Source organism: Clytia hemisphaerica, unplaced genomic scaffold (genome assembly GCF_902728285.1).
Source record: "Clytia hemisphaerica strain Z4C2 unplaced genomic scaffold, Clytia hemisphaerica genome assembly, whole genome shotgun sequence".
Taxonomy (NCBI): Eukaryota; Metazoa; Cnidaria; class Hydrozoa; order Leptothecata; family Clytiidae; genus Clytia; species Clytia hemisphaerica.
In genome coordinates this window covers 1,126,440-1,149,454 of record NW_027103648.1, presented here as the reverse complement: position 1 = coordinate 1,149,454, position 23,015 = coordinate 1,126,440, and the positions used below count along the sequence as shown (strand labels likewise).

General features: G+C 34.3%; 2 protein-coding genes across 3 annotated transcripts; both read right to left on the bottom strand.

The window, feature by feature from the left end:
• Positions 1–2,780: 2,780 nt before the first annotated feature.
• On the bottom strand, positions 2,781–13,655 carry LOC136803044 (U6 snRNA-associated Sm-like protein LSm1). Its single transcript, XM_067059798.1, has 4 exons — positions 13,541–13,655; positions 12,784–12,852; positions 5,465–5,580; positions 2,781–3,330 (listed from the first exon to the last, which is right to left on the bottom strand). Exons 1-4 carry the CDS (start codon positions 13,596–13,598, stop codon positions 3,154–3,156), a joined length of 420 nt encoding a protein of 139 aa, XP_066915899.1. The 5' UTR covers positions 13,599–13,655; the 3' UTR covers positions 2,781–3,153.
• Positions 13,656–14,351: 696 nt separating this feature from the next.
• Positions 14,352–20,966, bottom strand: LOC136803043 (ABC transporter F family member 4-like). 2 transcript variants are annotated; one of them, XM_067059797.1, is made up of 9 exons: positions 20,838–20,966; positions 20,402–20,488; positions 19,481–19,612; positions 19,093–19,191; positions 18,425–18,532; positions 17,356–17,451; positions 16,484–16,582; positions 16,154–16,270; positions 14,352–15,151 (listed from the first exon to the last, which is right to left on the bottom strand). In XM_067059797.1, exons 1-9 carry the CDS (start codon positions 20,911–20,913, stop codon positions 14,487–14,489), a joined length of 1,479 nt encoding a protein of 492 aa, XP_066915898.1. In that variant the 5' UTR covers positions 20,914–20,966; the 3' UTR covers positions 14,352–14,486. The 2 variants fall into 2 exon arrangements, with proteins under 2 accessions (XP_066915898.1, XP_066915897.1); XM_067059796.1 differs by having other exon boundaries at positions 17,356–17,448; positions 20,838–20,965.
• Positions 20,967–23,015: the final 2,049 nt, after the last annotated feature.

Below are 23,015 nucleotides of genomic sequence, written 5' to 3'. Positions count from 1 at the left end.
AGTAAAGTATACTAAAACACAATTCCTGTGTAAATTTGAACAAGATCGGAGAAATTTTCACAGTGTTATAACTGAAAATTATATTTTTTGGACTTTGTCGTAATTTCATTGGCTGGGGCGACCATCCCTTTTGAAGGTTTTTCAAACCCGAAACAGGTTTTTTCCAAATATACCACTATTTATTACATACACACTATTGTATACCATTTTATTTGGTTTATCCTACTCTTTTGCAAGTATTATCCCAACAGAAAAAATAATGCTTAGCTCAATTTGAGCTAAGTGGCCTCTAATTTAGGCTATTTTTCTCCCCAAAATTTTATCCGGACAATCAAATCAACGGCGCATCATGGCTTCGCTATTGGCAAGTTTAGAAAAAAATTAATTTATAAGGTCTTGGAAATATTCACTTCTAAATATTTATCTCCTTTAGCTCCAATTTGGAACTTTTTAGTCGAGGATGAGTCGGCGGGGGTGGGATTGGTTCTTTAGGCAAGAAAGTGCATGTGTAATCACTTAGAAGCTAAACTTCCAGCTGGTTTATTTATTTGTTAAGATTATTTCTCATACTCGCTCTGCAATAGAATTATTACTTTGCTTTCTAATCTGTTCTGATTAGTAGTTTGTGGGCAACATTCTAACAAAACTAACTCAACAAGCTCATCTTTCACATCTTTGAATCTCTTAAGCCGGAGCTTCCAGCGCAGCTGGTTTATTTAAATTATTATTCATATATGTTCATATGCGGCAATAAGCAAAAAGTGGATTTTAAGAATTTATCCTGACGTAATAGATACTGACAAGAAAAATATAGAACAGCTACCCAGGGGTATGTACGAAGCAAAACTTGAAAATGGAGGCTGTAGAGAAAAATGTTTTAGAACTTTTCGAACCCTTAAGAAATTCTTCTAGATTTAAATAGATTTTTCTCCAAATTTTGTTCACATCTTTTGGAAATCAGGGACACTGACTTAGAATAATAAAACTTTTTTCAATTTTTTGTTTTTTGTAAACCTTTAAAAAATTTCGAGGTCTGTCATTCCCAACTGTTTATGAGATGGCAATGCAAAAATATATGCCTTCTTACAAACATGAAGATGGGAAAATCAGGTCACGAAAGAAATGGTTAATTTTATTATTAAATAATCTATTCCTAGGGGGGGGGGGGGGGGGTCAGTCAGACAAAATACGGTATTTCCTAGAAATTCACTGAATCAAATTTTGAAAGTGGATCCAACTGGCAGGGTCGACATTTTGGTCATTTTTCACTACTCAGGGTGGGTTTTAGAAAACAATTGAAATTTTGCTTTTCATAATTCAGGATTCATAATTATAAATCAAACGCCAGGAAAAACCCTTGCTACAAACAAACAAATAACCAAGCAGAACAACCAATTATAAAATATTTATTTCTATTTCTATACTTAAGTACAATCAAACACACAAATACACCCTCCCACGCTCACATGATAGCCACTTAAATTGCTGTTACAGCTATTTTGGTTTGGTTTCTCGATTAGATAACTGCAGATGATCGGTTTCTCGTTTCCTGGTGTATAAGTTTGAGTTGAGTTAAAGTTAATCTATTTGCAATTATTGCAAAGAGAATGTCAATTGATATACCTTTATGGCGGAAAGTATCAATCTTTAAGAGGGCAAAACAAAATTATTTTTTTTGCCCTAGGGATGCTAATTAAAAGATTTGAAATAATCGAGCCCAATCGAAAATCGATTGAATGAATTTTCAGATTCGAATTGTTCCATGACGGTTTTCGAATAAATCAATTAACATCGATAATATTCAACGGTCATTGAAAAACGAAGTGCAATCGAACAAACTCGAATCATTATCTAAAATCTTCGGCAATCATATTCCAATAAAACACTGATCGAGATTGGTTCCGATCGATTGGCATCCCGAATTTAAGGTCAATCGACGAAACCCGTTAACAAATGCGGCTACAGTCGGCTTTAAAACTGTTTCCCTATCAATCGATAGTAACCATCTGATTGAATATCGATAAAGTAGGGTTATTCGAAAAGTGATTGGAATTGGAAAACAAGTTAAATAAATACTTACTTATGATGACAGGCTTCTCCTTACAGATGATGCCCGGTTCTGTATTGAGCAGTCTAGAAATCGTCTCGTTAGAACCGTTTTAGGCTGCAGTTTATATTGCCTTCCAGCTTGAGAGACACCGTCACATAGTTTTTCGGATCAAGTGCGTTAATCCGACGTAAACTACTAGGGAACAAGGCCAGCGCACTCTCACCTCATCCATTATGTCTATTGTGGGATCGATACCTAGCTCAGTCACCGACAGGCTTCTTGAATTTCTGTCTACCCAATTCCAAATAAATACCTATTACCTACTAGTGTACCACTTACCATAAAATTGAAGAAGAAGGTTTTTCATTTTTCCATCTTTTACGGATTTTTAAAAAAATAATGTAATTATTTGTTAGGAATCTGCCTGAGACAGAATATTCTAAGAATATCATTGAACGATTATTTCAAAGGGTAAAATGTTACGAGTAGGTCAAAATGTTCCAGAGGCAGTTGCTGAGAAATTCAGAAGAATTGAAAGATTTATTCAAAGTGATTTCAAAAGAAAAAGGGGTGGCTAATAGAGGAAGTTTTATGGTACCAAATAAACTGAAACAGTTTTAAGCGAGTCCTTTGTAATTTTTCAGCTCATAAATTATGTCTTTTTTTAATAAAAATTGTACGATGTTTAATTTAGTATTAGTTAGAAATTCTCTAATTGTAAAAAAATGACCATCAGCATCAACTGCTATTATATTATATGTGTCTGCCCAGTTTTCAAACAACGTGACACTCATACCGCGCTGATATAAGGATTGGTCAAAATGCTGGTAAGAACATCAGTGCGAGCTACCAAATGTCCCTTCCATTTGATAACAATAACACAACGCGAGATAGATAACAAACAAAAACAACAACAACAACGACGAAACACAATAGTATCGATACCTGGGTGGTTCCGCCATTGATCAAGCCTTCAGGGGCGGTGTGGTGGACGATTCATTCAAAGGGTGGTTCTGGTGCGCGTACAGGGCGTATCTGAGCTTGGTCATAAGTCAAGATAACGCAACTGTGTGATTTTGGAGGTGCACTACTTTTAGAGTGTTTTAAGCAAAATCGTCGAGTCCCATATCAGGCATGTGAGGAGGTAAACCACGTTCATGTCTCAAAATGTTTTTCTTACGTTCCACCTCTTCTTTCTCAAGTAAATCTTTACGTTGTGCTTCTAAGATATCTTCCATGCTGACTTTTCGTAATGTGCTACTTTCCTCTTTCTCTGTATCCTGGTAAAAAAAAAGAAGGAAAAGATACAATCATGGACTTCAATGTTTGAGAAAAACACTGGAAAATGCTGGGAAGAAAATGGGAAAGACCCCCCTTTCTCCCCCAGTGGCAATCTTGAGTGGGAAAGGCCGTCCCACCGACCTTTCCAATGTCCTTCAACATTGCCACTTAGGGAGAAAGGGGGGTTTTGGTCTGGTTTTGATACGCATTAGATTACGTCAATCAAAGCTCAGCTATATGAGCGTTGACGATATAATTCTTAGAAAACTGGAAAAACTCCGATTGTTCCTTCATTAAAAAAAGTGTCTTTGATTCATACACCGAAGATATATCAAGTAGTTTCATATTGGAAAGTCAGACTGCGTGTTGGCCTTGAAATGTTAGTATAATAAAGAGAAACCATAAAAAACACCTAAACGACCTAATTGACGCAAATCGTTTCGCAAATTTGGGATGAAGTGCCAATTTATTTTGCGCAGCGGTCTAGACATATCAAATACCATTTAAAAGTCATCTACCATCTACATTTATTGACCATAAGAATAAGTACTTTTAATTAGAGACAGATATAAACGTGCAATCATGAGTCAGCTTTATTCGGCCATACAGTTAGTTTTGAGGAATTTAGTCCCACCGAACAATTTTTACAAATAAAGGTTGGCGAGAGTTTGAAAGTAAAAGGATAGTGGAATCAACCTAATCCTCAATTAGTCCAGTAGAAATTTGGCAGAGAAGTTCCCATAACCAGCAGTCGATTTAAAAAGACTATTTTTGGGCCATTTTCGACATTAGAATTTCAGTAAAAACTTCATTTTTAAAACAAGCTACATGCTTAATGAACTTACCTGAAGGATAATGTAAGAAAATAGGATAAAAAGGCAGCAAAAGTAACAAAATGCAGAATAAGAAATCTGAAAAAAAAAATACAAAGCCAATCGCGAAAAAAACTAAAAAAAACTCCAGAAAAGCTGGTAACAGACGAACAAACGGATATGTACAAATTTATAGTACATTTATCTGGCACCAGATGCAGAAATTTTCATCCGACACGCTAAAGCTCTAAAATTTTCAACATCTGGAAGGTTTAGATTACGAAATTTCGCAAGACCGCGTCAAGGATTTTGAAGCAGCAGGCCTGGTAATCCGGCCCTCGTTTTCGGGGATTGGCGGGTCCAACCAAAATATTTTTACCTTTAAGCGCAATGGTGGTTGAACCCGACTGGGGATGCGGCCCATCAAAGGCCGACTATCATTCCTCTCCGATGGGAAATTGGCCTGCTCCTTTAGAGCTTAAGCGTGGGCGGCCGCCAATCCGCCATCAGAATATCTGATATTTAGGACATCCGAGGTAGATCAAATAAAAAGTGAATCAAAAATAACCAATTGAAAGTGAAAAATGATCTTAAACTCGATTTTAAACTCCGTCAATGAGACCCTGAAATCCCAAATTAGTCTTAAGTGGTCGAAAAATCCCCAACATATTTCAATTTCCTGGTAATTTCATCAACTGTCCGGTAAAATTTACATTTTCAAACCAGGCTCAAAAGATGGGACTTGAAACATACTAACTGTTTATAGATTATCGATGGTTAGATTATGATTGGATTTTTTTATAGCTAATTCTACAATAAACGCTTATGTTCCAGTTAGAGCCCGAATTTTAAAGATACAGTTGACGCTCTCTAATTCGATTTTCAGTGGAAATTGGATTTTCTTCGAATAAGGGAGCGTCGTTTCTGATAGTTTTTTATTGGCGGTAACTTTCATTATTGAATAAGGGAGCATATCGAACCATCCTTCTGTGAGCATCTTCTATGAGGGTTTCTTGTTGAAGGTGACTTTCAATATTATCGAGTAACGCAGCGCATCGAATAGTAGAACGTCCAATAAAATAGGTCATTTCACAATCGAAATGGTTCATGGGTAATCAGGACTGATTGCCGCCGATAACGGTTTCCCGTTGGTTAGACGCAAAAATCTTTAAAATTTTCCAAAACTTTGGACCAATAGTAAGTGGTCATTAGCGCGCATTGATCCTGATTACCCATTACGCTTTGCGACTGTGAAATGGCCTATTAGAGAGCGTCAATTATATGTACTTTTTAAGACACTGGTACTAATCAAACTACTTACAACTTCTCCCAGTAGGACGACGTTTTCACCACGTACGATGAACACACCACGTTCAATGTCTCCGTATTCCTGACCGACGTGAATGCGCTCAATGGTGTCTTTCAGAACCAGATTAGCTGTAAAAAATATAGAAAAACGAAATTCATTATCAAATTAGTTTCCTCGTTTTAAGCTATCCCTTGTTGGTGTTATTTTTTGGCCAGTAACAATGAAACAGACCTCCAAAATCTCGTTGGCTATCCTTACATTTTTTTAACAGGACTATGCGAGACAGAAAAAACGATTCCAAACGATTCGTCATCTCCTATTGAGATGAAATCAATATTCTGTAGTTTGATCTTTAACAACCTACTCGTGTAACTTATGGCATGTACAAAAAGGTTTAGCGCAGAAAACTGGGGGCCCTTGGCATGGTCATTTATAACTTTATTTGCACTTTTCCTTGAAAAGAGTGGTGTTTTACGCAATATAATTCAATTTCTAGTACAACTTAATCTTAAGTATAAAGTACACATTTCATATCACTTCTACCTATGAAATCTTCAGGAAAGATTCGAAATTTACTTGATAAAAAAAATATTTGGGTGTCCATTGCACACCCGTTATGTTTAGGGATTATGAATTCTAGCGTTTACTAGGATCCCTAAATTTTAAGTTTTTACTACTTTTCTTAATAAGAACTAGCTTTTCTTAAAATATTATAGTATGTGAGTGTGTGGCAACAACCTGATGAATCTGGACGGAGTGTCGAGAATAAAACTTTAATTTACTAAGGATTTAAAAGCAGAATTAACGATAGAATTTTCTCAAATTTTTGGCTCGTGCGGCGCAGAAGTGGAATAAAGTGGTTCTTCATTTTGTTTAAAAATGCCTTGTAAGCAAATGATTGGTGATTTATACTACACGATGTCATTTAAAGGGATAATCAGATGATTTGAGATCTTCAGACTGTTTATTTCTCCTTAAACAGGGCCTAACCAAAACCAGCGAATCTTTTTGCTTTCCTCCGGAATCGATATATTTTCAAGTATAAAGTTTTTGACAGTTACAAGAAAACAATAGAATTTCAACGTAAGAACTGTGCAACCATCTTCATATCTTAACTTTGGAAAATAATTGGACCAAAGGTTTTAAGGAGCCAAAAAATGTCAAACTACCTGGATACCCCTTTATTACTAGGGCGTACGTATTATAAATCAACTAGATTGATTTCTGAATTTAGACGGGAAATTATCAAATCCGATATTAAAGTTATGGGTAAAAAATAAATTCATAACGTATGTCGAGTGTGAAAATTAATCAATTAAACTGATTTTTAGATCTAATATTCAATTCAAACTAAAAATTTTATTTTACCGAAAATTAACAATTTCTTTTTAAGTACACAAACCGATTGTCAAATAAGTTCAGGTAATTATTGTACTTTTAGGAAAAGTTTTCCAAAAATACATGATAGTAGGCGTCCAGATTTTCGTTCCCAGTAAATCATATCATCAAAAAATTATAATGACATAATCATATGCCTTTAAAAGCCAAGAGTTTAAGATAAAATAGAATCAAAGCAACGTTTCTTAAATATTGTGACACGGGTAAAATACTGTGTGGGAAAACGCTGAATAGTCAAGCCCTTAATTCTTCCTCAAGTGTCACGTAATCCGAGTTCGCACTGGTAGCTTTCGCACGATCTATATATATAGATATAGAAAGGCCAAGACACAAGAAACTGACAAGATTGATCTCCACTTTGAAGAAGTATTATTTTGAATTAGAACTTGTTACAAAAATGATGATTAGAAAATCAAATAAAACCTACTTAGTAGTCCAGGCAATATGGGGCATGAGGTACCACCTTGACGGCGAAAAAGGTTTGAAACTGTTTTTGGGTTTTTATCTATGTTTTGAGAATCACAATGGTTTTCAGGCTAACCAGGGGGCAATAACTTTTCAGAGGGGGTGTTTCGAGGGTAAGTGGCAATCGTTTTTGGAGCCGATTTGCCTGGGGTAGGGTACTGAATTTCAAGATATTTCATGAACTACATATCAAAACCTATTTAAACTTTGCAGGGTTTTAGATAAAGCATCAAAAATTGTGTGTGAAAAATTTCAAGATGGTAGCAGGAATAATGTGTATTTTACAGACCTGTACAGACCCGAATATCAAAATTTTGTGAAAAACTCTAATTAAAAAAAAAAATAAAACTTTTAAATTTTACACAGGGCCAAATTCTTCCATGAAATAGATGTTAATGCCTTCATTGCTCGTAGTCGGTATATTTGTAGCATTGTGGAAAGTTTTATGGATTTTAGGCGACTTTTTTTTGATTTACAGTCCATTTATTTTGAAAAATTCGGTCAAAACTGCCCAAAAATAGAAGAAAATTTTTTGACGTTTTTCTTTATAGCTCAGCAAAAAACCAAGTAAACCTCATTAAAATTTCACAGATGTTAGTTTTTAAGGCCAGAAACATTCAAGTGAAGTTTCGAGATGGTGGGATGAAAAATGTGTATTTTATAGACCAGAATATTTCGAATTTTTCATAAAAATTAAGATCTATCTCTCTTTAGTTTTGACAACTCAAACGTTGTCTGAGACTCATATTTTCAATCGATTGAAGCATTTTTGTTGATAATATTTATAACTATATATACATTCTTAGTTTAGAAGTCTGACTTAACAGTTGTTAAGTGCCTTTGGTATTTTACAGACCACTTTTCTGGCTACTTTTGATTTAAATAAAATTAAATCAATTTGAAATATCTCACTTATTGTCATCAAGTCATGTAAATCAAAGTTGAAACGCTTTTAAAGTTGTCATGTTTCTGTTTATTTTGAATAAGATGAAATTGGAAAAATGTAATAATTTATAGACCATTATATATACGGCATTTTCCATCAATAAAAATTTAAATAGTGAAATGATAATCGTAAGCATACATTTGACTTCATCAAGCTTACCAAAAATACATATCCCGAGCAGTTGATGCTCGTACCCTAAAGCACTTTATATTTTTGGCAAGCAAATTTAGGCTAAAAGCGCTCGCTATCTCTAACACTCGTTGCGCTATCAATATTGGTACTCACTAATATTTTTACAGGGAAACAAGAGACAATCGTGTTCAATGCAAGTTGAATGGTTTTAAAGAACCAAAATTGAAGATCATTTGAGATTTGATCATTAGAAGATCCCTGTCTCAACGACCCATTGAATCTGTGGGAATAAGGTTAAGAAAAGTATCCAATGGGATTGACAATCACTTGCTTTTAACGGGTATTTTAAGACTTGGTGGCTATGGTTAGCTTAATGGTTATTAGCTCAGTTGGTTTGGTTTGTAGGGGTGAGTCATATAGTACAGGTTAACGCCATGACCGCTACTACCGAATTCTCCTCATCGCTCGCCTGGGAAGATAATCATTTAGAAAAAAACACATCTCAGCGTTGTCTGAAGGAGTTCGACGATCAGATGCATAGTAGTCATCAGTTAATGTGATTCAGCAATGTAGGTCTAAGGTGGTCGTATAAAAGTTGGAGGTAGCCATTACACAGTTTAGTGTAAGTAACATCCCATCCCGTCCTGGTTAAATTGATTCGAATAAAAAGACCTGAGTGAGAATCAACCGCAAAATCTAGCGTAGACTGGAGCTATTTTCTTCTTTCTTCTTATGCTAAAAATTGAAAACCTTTTAAAAACCAGCATAAAAAAAGGATTTTTTCGACAAGTTCCCAGATAAATCTCTCGTATCAGATCGCCATTCCAACCCTCTAATCTAAAGTGATGTTGCGAATGTGATCTCTCGTACAACTTAGTGGATCAACCAGGGTCTGTTCGGAGAAAAAATTTTCTCATCTGATGCAGTATAAGGCCCCAAGTACAAATTTTACTGATCTTTCTGGGTTACGGATACCACCATACTCTCCTTAAGTTGATACAGCAAAATCTTCATTAGTAGTGTCTTAAAGATATCGACGAAAAACTGTATTGATTTAGAACTAGGAAAAGGTTTTAAAGCCTAGAAAGTAATGTCAAGCTTAACTTAACGTGCTGATACCGATGGCTTTGATCTGGAATTTAGATTAGGTACTGTACGCTACCTTGAATGTTGCATGTATCCTACTAATCTAGGTTGTCCTACTAGTACTAATACAAGATTAACAGTTATCAAGATTATTAAACTTAAAGGTTTTCTTTTTAAAATAAGAGAGATATCGTTTGCTTACTCATCAATTTTAATTCACAAGCTTTCTCCCATTGGATGGACACGGATGTGGAGCAAGATTGGTCAGAAAGAGGAATAGAAAAACATTCTTTGCTTATATCAGCATAATATAACAATAGCAAGACACTGTCCCGTTATAAAATATGTGTCTGATATGAAATGGGAACACTTATGTAAAAATAAAACCTTTAAAGTTTGAGTCGTTATTAAGACTTTTCGGCTACAATGTAAACACAGGTTAACTGTGTCAGTCTTGTTTGATAGTGCAGCATAATACTTTTAAAATTTATTCACTTTCAGCTACTTTTATATAGATATACTTAAAAAAGGGAAGGCTTAGTCTGTAAAATACCAATCAGATAAATAAAATGTTTAAGGTATATATTTGTTTGTCTGCTTCCACAAGTCAACGTAGCGGGGTTTCGTGCAACGTCTGTAAATTACATTTTTCCATCTAATCGTGTCATCATCTGATTTAAATTGAGCAGGAGCGCATTTCGACACATTATGAAAATTTTAAAAGCATTTCAACTTTGATTTACATGACTTGATGACAAGTGAGATACTTCAAATTGAGTCAATTTTATTTAAATCAAAAGCAGCCAGAAAAGTGGTCTGTAAAATACCAAAGGCACTTAACAACTGTTAGTTATAGATGTTATCAACAAAAAAGAGATCTTGATTTTTATGAAAAATTCGAAATATTCTGGTCTGTAAAATACACATTTTTCATCCCACCATCTCGAAACCTCACTTGAATGTTTCTGGCCTTAACTAACATCTGTGAAATTTAATGAGGTTTACTTGGCTTTTTGCTGAGCTATAAAGAAAAACGTCAAAAAATTTTCTTGTATTTTGGGGCAGTTTTGACCGAATTTTTCAAAATAAATGGACTGTAAATAAAAAAATAGTCGTCTAAAATTCATAAAACTTACCACAATGCTACAAATATACCGACTACGAGCAATGAAGGCATTAACATCTATTTCATGGAAGAATTTGGCCCTGTGTAAAATTTAAAAGTTTTATTTTTTTTTAATTAGATTTTTTCACAAAATTTTGATATTCGGGTCTGTAAAATACACATTATTCCTGCTACCATCTTGAAATTTTTCACACACAATTTTTGATGCTTTATCTAAAACCCTGCAAAGTTTAAATAGGTTTTGATATGTAGTTCATGAGATATCTTGAATTCAGTACCCTACCCCAGGCAAATCGGCTCCAAAAACGATTACCTCTTACCCTCGAAACACCCCCTCTGAAAAGTTATTGCCCCCTGGTTAGCCTGAAAACCTCATGCCCCGTATTGTCTGGACTATAGTATATTAGTCTTTATTTTTCAGATACGTGATATATGATCGCGTAATTCCTTTTAAACTTTAGCCATTCGACGTCAAATGTAGTTGCAAGATCTTGTTGCGCTCTACTTCACGACCGTTCTCTTTTTCTTTTTTTTTCTCCCCTCCTTCCGTCATATTTTTGAGTCCTTTTATATCATTTGTCTGATATGCAATTTCGTAATGAATTCTCGTTAGAACCCGGACGGAAATCGTTTCGTGTATCATATAACGTCGTAATGGGTTTCCTGTTTTTAGCAGTTAATGTTTCCAATTTAAAACGTTGGAAAGCTTAGTAAAGACCACTGATTTCGATCAGAACCAATCGCGAGGAGTTATATCAATGGTCAAAGTTGAGCTGCAATATAAAAACATGATCCATTTCGGGATGGAGAAAATCGAGCATGACCGAAGGTGACAGATCCTGGCGATTTTGGTCCTATCTCACAAATGGGTGATATATTTTTAGATATCAATCCAAAGGTGGCAATTTGTGCTTCTGTACTTTTTGGAATCTCAGCTCTGGTTGCAGCTTTCGGAAATACCTTTTGTTTGTTTGTGCTCAAACAAACGCATAAAAGCTCTACGTCTTATAGAATACTGTCTTCATTGGTACTCAGTGACTGTCTCGTTGGTTTCATATGTTTTCCATTGGCGATTGGAAGGATTAACGTCAATCAAGTAATAACAGACTCTCCACAGATTGCCTTTTGGGTTATGCAAGCTTCTGATTTCGCAAGTCTTTGGATAGCCAGTTGTTCAGCCTGTTCGATTATATTTGCTGCTTACGAAAGATACATACACATCATAAAGCCACAAAAATATGAGAAAATTTTGAATGAACGGAAAGTGGCCTTAATTATTGTATCCTTTTGGCTCATAATGCTTGTCTGTACTCTTGTATGCGTGTTGGTGAAGACAGTTTATTACATAGGTGGCCCGATATTCATCGTTGGCTCGACAGTTCTCCTGAGCGTTAGCTACTTCATGATATATAGAGCTGTTAGACAAAGCCGAAGGCGTGTTGCGACTAATGTATCAAGCTCTGACCAGATACAGCAACACCAAACCAGGCTTGTTAAGAAAGTCCTATTGTTGATATTCTGTTATCTGGTAAGCACAGCTCCCTCGTTTGGTCTTGCGTTTCTCTTACCTTTGAACGGCAGTAGACCTGACCTCGTACCCAGGAGCATTATAGTCTACTACATGTTATTCACTATCTACATGGCTCTGGCAAGCTCGTGTGTTAACCCTCTTCTTTATGCTTACAAGGATAAAGACTATCAGGCTACATACAAGAGATATATTAGAAGATGGCTTCCAAATGCAAAAGACAGAACCTCACCGAGGAACAATCAGGTGGATACATCAAAAGGAAGAATATCAACTACAACTTCAAGGGTACAAGATAGACAAACTTAGGAAAAACGTCATTATTATGTGCAGTAAACACACAAAAACTGACGAACAAGAAAGGCAGAAAAGGAACAAAAATCAGTAATATTTTGTCTAGGAATTGGACTTATAATTCTCAAAAGACATTCAGAAACTATTGAAACCAAGGTTGATCGATTATCATAAAAATATTGATGTGGAAATAAAGTGAAAACGGGTCTCAGTAAAAAGTTAAAAATGACAGCCCATTGATCGGTTAGTTCAGGGTCTTATTGCCAACCTTAAGTGAATCTTCTCAATTTTTCCGTTGATTTTGAAAGGAAACGATTTTTTGGTAGCTAAATATCTGGTCCATAAATGGTTCTTACCAAATTGATCTACGGACATAAGTTCACCAATGAGAGTTCGTCCATCTCTTAATACAACAAGTAATTTTTCTATGAAAAAGAAGAAAAAGAACTTTGTTACACGCAGTGCTAAATTTACATGGGATCCTTGGTAAATGGTATAATATGTTTTAGGTTTATATATAATTTTAGTGTCATAAATCAATATCATAGAAAAAATTGTTACAATGAATTTAAGTCAGGGAGTTTTAAATCGATTTTTTAAAGCGAAAAATTTATTACTTACGAGTATCTTACTTAGAAGGGTGCCTTGGGACTGAATTGTGTTCTCAGGGTACTCAAGAGCTTCATCAGAGAAGAAAAGAAACATTGGAAACCTTTAAAAATGTGCTTTTCCAGAAAAAGTCTGTACCCCCCTATATTGAGAAGGTGTGACATTCAGGGAAGTCTGGAAAATATAAATCCAGGGGGTCTGGTTTTTCGAGTGTAAAAATCAGCAAAATGAGGTGGAAAATTCAGAGTGGTTAGTAAAAGGAAGATAAATCCAGGCGGGTCACCTTTCCCAAAAAAGACCGCATCAACAAAGAAGGTACAATTTTTTTCTGAATAGAACAATACTGAGGTTAAGCATACCAGGATAATTACGACGACGGACGAAAAATGTAATTGGCCAGTGAAAATACGAAATTTGATTGGTTGAAACTCACTAGCCTGTTAAGTTTTCGTTCGTCGTTGTGATTTTGCCGATTTACTTAACCTCGCTAATGACGATACTTACTGTCAAGTTCTGTAAGAAGACTGGCTGTCCTTGTTTTAACAAAATGCATCAAATCCATGTTAATTATTTTGTATTGTATCGATTTAACTTTTTTTAATTTTTGATTTATTTACACACTGTAAAAATATAAGAGAAATGTGAATGATTAATATGGAGAGAAAATTTAGAAAGGAAAATAAATCTTCAAGATTGCAAGCTCTAGTTTAGACGGTCCTCTATAGAAGCTAAAAGAAAAAAATTGACGTTATGCCCATTTTAATTTTGCCAGTTAAAATCTTTGTTCGGAAAAGATTGAAAGAGGTCATTGCATTGACGTCAAAAGAGGGCAATATATGACTTTAAACCTCCTTTAAACAGCCAACTCTATTCTCACTTTAATTCACAATCAGAATAGGCAGGGCGAAAAGAGGGCCGTCTAAACTAGAGCTAAGTTCTCTACAGAATTTACGTTCATGATGGCTCATCGATTCAATTTGAGAAGGGATGAAAATCAAGTCGAAGAAAACTCAATGAGCTATCCTGAAAGGATTTTAACTCTAAATGTTGAGCAGGCCACAAAATTCAAGACTCCCCTGGAATTTTGTTTATTCTTAAGAAACCCCTTGGATCTTTCCAAAAATTATCACTGAGCTCGAGGAGCAGAAAAAATGACCTGTTCAACTAGGTGGTAAATTTTTTTCTGGAGTAGCCCAAAGTATAATCATATTTAACCCTCCACCAGAGATGTACAAACTTTTCCAATTCTCCCATAATACAATAGGGAAAAAATTTTCTCAGATCTTACTTTAAATACTTTTTAATTTTGACACGATCCCGGAGCAAACTTTTGTGATATATTTAGCCTCTTATAAAATCAATTGCACATTTAGGTTATAAATGTATAAAGTTAGTAAAATAAAATAATCAATGTTATAAAACTATAAAAACATTTACAAAAAAAACTACATCATATAATCTTTTTCCTTTTACCAATTTGTTTAGACTTTTTCGACCCAACTTTTTGTTTGAAATTGGATTTTAATCTCTTTTCTCGTTTGAGTCTTTTACCGAAAAAGTGTTGCTGTAGAAACTCTCTTGCATCAGTACCAATGCCTTTGACCTTATCTACGGAATACAAATGCTGTGCTGTTATTGGTGCTTGTAAACCTGATTCTAAGTCATCCTCACTCTCTTCATCAAGAAATTGTTCATCAAAACCAGGATCATCGTCATCTTCAAAAGTAATTTTCTGATTTTTAGGTTGTGTTTTAAATGCAGGTTTCTCTTGACCTATTTGGTTTAACAGTTCATCTATATCCATTTCAGAATCTGAATTTTGCTCCTCTTCAGCCTCTTGCTGTACTAATTTCAAAACATCCTCTGAAATCTTATCCGGTAACTGATGGCTTTTCTTCTTAGACTTTTCTTGCTGTTGACGATTTTTCTTTTGGCGATCTTGGACCACTTGTTTTTGATGTGATTTTTTCAATTTTTTAGCATCAGAGATGTCTTGTTGAATTTGTATAGCTTTCTTACGACTGTCTTTTAAAGAAATCCCCTCGGGAGCTTCATCTTCAGAGTCTGTTGGTGGTGAATTATTCAATTCAACTTTAGTTTCTATTGGTTCATCCTCTGAAAGAGTTAAAGAATAATGTAATGGCAAACCATATTAGTCATTAGAAACTGTCACTTTTAGATTCTAACTCAAGGAAGAAATTTGAGCAGGAATTTAATTTGTTGGATGGCCGAAAACATTATTTTCGTTGGGAATTTCCTTTGGCAGATGAAGGATATTTTTGGCGCTTTTTTTTTAAATGAGAAAGAACGTTTTTTTTAAAGACTGAAATAATACTCATTCGGGAAAAAAATATTTTAAATTTGGCGGGAATTTAATTTTGGTGGTATTTCCACCAAATTTTCATTCCGCATAATTTTGTTCCCTTATATAGTTCAACTGAAGCTAAAAATTAATATTCATATCAATCAATCAAATTCAATACCATTTGATTGTTCAGCTTCATAAATTCCAGGCGATGTTTCTTTAGGTTTTTTGAAAGTTTTTTTTACTCTTTCTCCCTGGTTCGTTTTGATCAATATCGATCGAATCAAAAAAGACCATGGTAGGATTAACTTTTTTGTACAATAAATTTTAAACTACACCCGTCCCCTTGCGAGTGAATAACCTTTCTTATAAAAATATCGAAACTTGATGATTTAATGACCCAATCGGAGATTGAAAAAGACACCATATCACTGGCAAAACCTTCACCATATTAAAGGGACATAACAGTACTTGCGAAATTTGTAAACAAACTGTATGCAGCGGATACAAAATCAAACCAAATATGGCTAATTATTTTGATTGTTCAATTGTTTTACAAGTTTGTTTTGGACACGTGATTTCAATTGTTCTCTTTAATGACACGTGGTTCGCGCAATGTTTACATTTTACTACTTTAATTTCCCTTTAACCCATCTTTGACATCTATTCTTATAGGGTAATTCTAATCAACATCGTTCAAGTCCCCTCTATCTTAAGGAGGAATTTAAGAAGATGAGACCATCATAGGTCGTCTTCTGATTCCGATATTGAAACTAAACCTAAACCCTTTTATAAATATAAAAAAACAAAACCTATTTCTTTGTCATTGGCATCATCCTCAGTGATCTCTGATATTTGTTCTTTGTCCTGTCTAGGTGATTTCCTTTTCTTCTTCTTCACAGGGGATTCCTTTATTTGTAGCTCTTCTTCTAAAAAGATTTAAATTGTGAACATAATTTTTGGTATGTCAAGAGGAGCGTAACAGATAACCTATAGTTTAGTAGAAAATCTTTTGTATGTAGATTATGTTCCATTTTCGTTTCTTTGATATTAGACTGCATACCCTCACACTTCCATGTCGAATCTATGTTGACTGACAACAAAGCCATTATAAAGAAGTATTACAAAGAACAGTGCTTTACCTGCTATGTCTTCACTTGTTACAGCATCTGATTTTTTTTCTTTACTGTTTTTATTGTTCCGGCTCTTTTTCACTGACGATTCTTCTGTAATTTGTGGCTCTTAAATAATATTAAATGAAAGTATTATTAGGCAAGACCAATTTAATTAGTTTGTTTTATGGGCCCGACCGACCCTGAAATTTCAAAAATCTAAATTTTTGCTGTCTTTTTAGGAGATTTTTTAGATGAAATTCTACTTTTATTTAATTTTTTACTGATACATTTCATTAGATTTGATTTTAGAGGGGGGTTTGTACTTTTACGGTGTGACGGGATTGGCCCTTTTTTAGTACGGTATTATACGGGATTTGACGAAAAAAGAGACGGGAAAACGGTATTTTAAAATCAGAAGCTGACGGTATTTAGGTACATTTTTTCCCTGTACAAGCTGGTGTGACGGTGTTATTATTTTTTCAATTTTCGGGATTCCGGGATTCAGCAAAAATTTTGACGGGAAAACGGTATTTCGAACCCCTACAAACCCCCCCCCCATTTTAGTGTCTCTAATGGAAGAAATCCAAAGTAAAAAATTAATCTGCAAATAATCTTTTTGCTGATCTTTATTTTTTCTTTAGTCAGTTCTTTTCGGCTGTTTTGTTTTGATTTTTCTCCCACCGCTCACACAGCCCCCGAAAGTCAACGTAGTCATATCTTGCACATGTGAAATATTAAATATCACAAATATCTCGATGCTCTCGACCAATCAAAACGCTGAGTTGACAACAGAATAAAATAACAGAAGAAAAAATGACAGTCCTAATTTAATCCTTTCCGAAATATGGCATGCTATTATAATTGCTGCTTTTTCAGTGCACAATATGTCATGCTTATACCTGTATGTTCGTCTGGTTTGTCATCTTCAACAAACTCAAGTGATTTCTCTTTTGTTTTTCTTCCTTTCTTGCCTTTTTTCACTGGTGACTTTTCTTCTGAAAATAATAATAATGGATGGATGTTGATTGGACCTACCTGATGAAGACCTGATGTCAAAAAGACGAAGAGAAAAAGGAGAAAGAAGGCTCAAATAAATTTTACTGGCTGTACATCAAGTGATTGAAAATAATTTTTTTATGAAAATTAAACCATGCTAAATGAAGATTAAGGAAGAAAAAATCGGTAAATTCAATGAGTACAGAGAATATCAAGAAAAATCATTATAGTGGCGACAATTGGCTGCTCCCTCCAATTTCTAGGATGGTAGAATTGATTAAAAAAAAAATCTTTGAAAATCTAAAATAACGAACTTCCGCATATTTTGACATTTTTTGGCAAGCAAAAAACTTTTTTTTGAAAATGGAGCTCAGTTATTACCAATTTTTCCATATCTTTGTGCAAAAAAACTAACAAAGAACCAATACCAAAAAAAAGCTGGTAACAGACAAACGCAGAGGGTAGGCCTTACGCAGTTTTGAATTTTACTTGGCAGGTGTTAACTTGATCCGTTGCCAGCCATACAACAGAAAATAGTTACAGTCAGATTCTTTGGATAAGGATCTTATTAAATATTGCATAGGGGCCTTCCACATTGTATGTACGCACTAAAATGTCGAAAATCGAGTACAGGGGGTACCCCTTGTACGCAAATGGCTATACCCCTGGTAAAAAACGTACTTTTTCATAACTCCCCCCCCCCCCCCCCGCCCCCCTCGGTTGAAGAACATTTTAAATTCAAATCGTTTGGTTTGGATCTTCATTTCATACATGAAACTTGTTGTTTATTAAGAAACTTTTTCTATTCCTTGATGCGTATAAGAACAGATAAGAAGTGTAAAAGTCGACAAAAAAACAAAAATTTTTCTTTACAATGCGTACATACATTTTTCTTTAACTCGCTTTTCATACACTTTTGAGAAGACCCCCCTCCCCCTTTAGTGCGTACGTACTATGTGGACAGCCCCATACCTAATGTATCTTCTTGAATATCATCATCTTGAACAAACTCCGGTGATTTTTCTTTTGCTTTTCTGGTTTTCCTGCTCTTTTTCACTGGTGATTCATTGATATTCTTTCCTGGTTAAAAGAAATAGAGTCTAAAGTGGTACCACGCGAGATTTTGTTACAGTTCTGTACTGGTAAGTTAGGACCTAGGGCTGCCAAGTCCAGTGCTATCCTGTTTAAAAAAATGAGAATAACAACCTTTCCTTAGTTGAAATTAAATAATATTCGAAAATTCGAAGTGACAAAATGGCATTTAAAAATTCACTTTATTCTTTTATCTTTATACAGGCTAAGCACCTAACCTTTTTTGCCAGCTTTGTTCTCCTTTATTCAGGTTTTGAAAAAAACTTAGTTTATTTAAGGGTACCTTGACTAGGGAGTGATTTTAGTTGCTCCTGAATTTGAAAAGGCTTTGGGTCTGTTGACCTTGCGCAACAAAAGCAAAAAACAATGGACAAATCTAGTTTTCTACCTGTATCATTCATTCATTTCTTCAGCCTCAGTTACATTTTGTTTATTTAAGGGTACCTTGACTAGGGAGTGATTTTAGTTGCTCCGAATTTGAAAAGGCTTTGGGTCTGTTGACCTTGCGCAACAAAAGCAAAAAACAATGGACAAATCTAGTTTTCTACCTGTATCATTCATTTCTTCAGCCTCAGTTATCTCAGTTACATTTTCTTTGTTTTTTTTGTTCTTCCTCTTTTTTGTTGGAGAATCCTGTGTTTCCTTTTCTAAATGAACAATATTATTATCAGGCAACAATGACAATTTTATCAGGGTATTGAGAAACTTTGTTGTCATTGTTCTGACTAAATAACTCATTACAATAAAAAATAAGAAGGAATTTGGTCGCGTTTTTATTAGAAAGGAACAATTATGTTTCAATGCGAAAATAAATGCAACAACTTCAAACATTTGATTTCAATCCTGCATTGTAAACTAACCCAGTCTTTTCACACTTTAAAGGGGCATAATAAAAAAGAGACAATAGATCTGATGAAGAACAATAATCAAAATTACCTGCATCTTCTTGTGTTTCATCAATCTCTGTTATCTCAAGTGATTTTTCTTTGTCTTTTTTGGTCTTCCTCTTTTTCGTAGGTGACGCCTCTATTTGTGCTTCTTGTTGGGTACCTCCAACTTTATCTATAGCTTAAAAGAGATCATATATTTCATTTAATCATACAGTACACAGAGCAATAATGGGCTACGATAAGATATTTTTCAATTTATTTTGGTAATTTTGATACACAACGAGATCTGACGAGATAAAGATTTTTTCTACGAAAACAATTCAGATAACACATTGGCTGAATGATTAAAAATGAGTACAAGTATTGATTCACATAGTGAAATCAAAAGGATTTCTCTTTCATTCTATTACTAAAATGAAAGTTTTTTTTCTACAGAATTTCATCTGAACGGTCAGAAAATGTAAGCAAGTTAATTTTGACATAGAACAACAGTGCTGTTTTATTTAGAAGTATTATTCAAACTAGACACAGGAGACCTGTCCTGTATTTATGTTTACAGGATGGGTTCAGGCTGTGAGGACGAATCTAAGAAATCTTGGAATTTAGCGCTTTCCTCACTTACTAAAATTAAATCAACTTAAAAGAATAGTAAATAGTAACAAGATTTGATTAGCTGTGTTTTCAACTGGTCCTTTTGGAGCTGGAAAATTCAAACTCATAGCCCAAACCATGCAATTCATTTCTCCATCTTTATATAAAAGAAGTAATCATAGCATGGATCTCCAGGCTACATTCAAACATATTTATGGAAAGAAAAAAAATGAGCTACTTTGAAAAACTCTTTTTTAAAGCTCCAAATGAAGTCATATCTCTCAAATATTGATGAGAGTTAAAAACTGATTTTGCTGATTTAATAATTCTAAAAAACCATAAAAAGAGTTTGGAAACCAATCGATTATTTTATTACCTTTTGGGAAATCTTCGACTGAATCTTTCTTTGATTTTGATTTCTTTACCAAAGTTGTGTTTTGTTGGTCTTCTACAAAGCTCTCTTCTAAAAAAGAAAAAGTATCACAAAAAAATATCATTTTAAAATCATTTTTAAATGCATTAATGCAAGGGATCAAAAATGATTTTTTTACCCAAGAGAAACCAGTAATTGACAATAATAAGAAATCAGGTAAAAGTGATCCAGGGACCAGTGATAAATAATCCGAGCAAGGCTTTTTCAAATGATGAAACCTCAGGTTTTTAGACAAGTAAAATACTGACACCCATGAAAAATTTTGACACTTTCCCTAACATTTTTCCCGGATAAGGTATGCCAATTAGCATTTGTAACATTAGTTCAGATATATAGTGTTTTGGAGAAAAAATCAAAGAAATCTATTTCAATGGCTCACCTTCTATTGTTTCTACGTGTTTTTCTTTTAGCCTTGAAGAGGCTCTGGTTTGTCTTCTGGGTGTATCTTTATTCATTTTCAGACTGGAAAAAAACTGAACCAGACCTAGGTAAATAACCGTGAGGAAAAAAAATGGACAACAAATAACCAACAATTTGTAACTTAGTAACAGAAGCTGACAGAAGTGAATGGTGAGAAATATAAACTAAGAAGAAGAGTAAAAAACCTCCATTTCAGAAAAACAAAAATTAAAATACTCTTTTCAATTGAAAAAGTTTAAGAATACATTTTGCTACCCTAATTCAAAAGTGGCCTAAGTCCTGGGATCCTTTAATTCAAAAGGGACCTATCGCTGTATATTGGTCATTCAGAGAAATTTAAGTAATGCATAATGTACAACACATACTTTATAATCCTATTAATTTTTATGAGTCTTTTATTTAGGTGTGCGATCCATCTATTTAGATTGAGGAAGGCCTGTTTCTGCACACTCAAAAATAAAAAGGGGGGGGGGTCAACATTTATATTACCAACCCATAGCCCAAAAACCTGACTTTTGACCTTTTGAGCTAAGTTAACACCACCACCCCAAAATTGGTATCGATACCAACTTGAAAATCATAATTTTCAGAAAAAGGGGGGACCCACCCCCTTATTTTGGTATCGATACCAGCTTGAAAATCATAATTTTCAGCTAAAGGGGGGACCCACCCCATTAATTTGGTACCGATACCAACATGACTTTTTGAATTTGACAAAATATCATGGGACCCACCCCCTAATTTAGTACCGATACCAATCTGACAAATTTGAGCTTAAAGCTGTTTAAAGGGGACCCACCCCCTCCCACACAAACAGGGTACTAAGAGAAACTTCAAAAAAACTCATTTTTGAAATACTCTTTCTTCAACACAACACAAAAAATGTCATAAATGCTAAAATAGAAAATGACTGAAAACTGACAATATAATAAAAACAAACCCAATGAAGCTAGCAAAATATATCTAAATATAATAATTGATGTGCAAAAACTAGGAGAAGCTATTATTAGTACATAATTTTAGAACAGAATAGATTCACTCATTCATTACCAAATGCTATCACAGAAAAAATGTTTTTTCTTCAGGCTTGATCAAAAAGAAAAATATCGAAAAAGTCCAAAATAAACAAACTTCAAAGTCATTTATACTTATTACTCATTTACAGTCATTATACTCATAAACTAAAACAAATCCAATTGAAACCTGTTTAGACTGAAATGTACCCCAGGGTATTTTCTAGCTATAAGGGCAGAATTTAGGAAAGTTTTGCTGTCATTTTGATATGGATACCAACTTTCTGAATCATATTATTTAAAAAAAGGGGTACCCGCCCGCTATTTTGGTATCAATACCAACTGAGGATAACTCTTTTTTTCTAAAAAAAGGGGGACCCACCCTCATCAATACCAACTTGACTTTTCAAACTTTTAAAGGAAAAAAAGACACCTCCACCCGGCTATGGGTCTGGTATCTTGATGTTGACCCCCCCTGGCAAATCAGTAATCAGTAATTATAAAATATATGCTGAAATCTCATCTTAGTGCTCCTTTAAATAAGAAATGACCCTCTGATTGGATTGAATATAATAGCATTAGAATATAAGAAATATCATTTTAATCTAGATGCAGAATAAGAGGTTTTTTGAGAGAGACTATTTGAGGTTTCAAGAGAGCTCTTTCTCCTTGAAAAACAATGGCACAGTTACAATTACACGTTCACAATAGTTGTTTAGGAGAACACAACAGTCTTTTTGATAACTAATTACTAATACTCCAGCATTAAATCTTATCTATGAATTTCTTCACACATATATAACAAGTGATTTGTCTTTTACAACACAGTTGTTACCTGTGGACAATATAATTTATCCCATTTGTACTGTACATTTGTAATGAGGGAAAGTAATGAATACTGGAGTAATTTGTTATTGTAATATGGACCAATAAAGTAGATAAATTTCCCTCAAGAAAACCCATAGAAAAAAACACTAGCTTCCAGATCGTAATCAAAATGTTTCAAATCTCATGAGAAATCAAAAGTAGAATAGTCAGCAAAACTTCGATTAATAATCACCATTAAAGATTTAAAAACCAACAAAGAAGAAATATATTTAAAATGTATGTGAAGAAAATAAAAA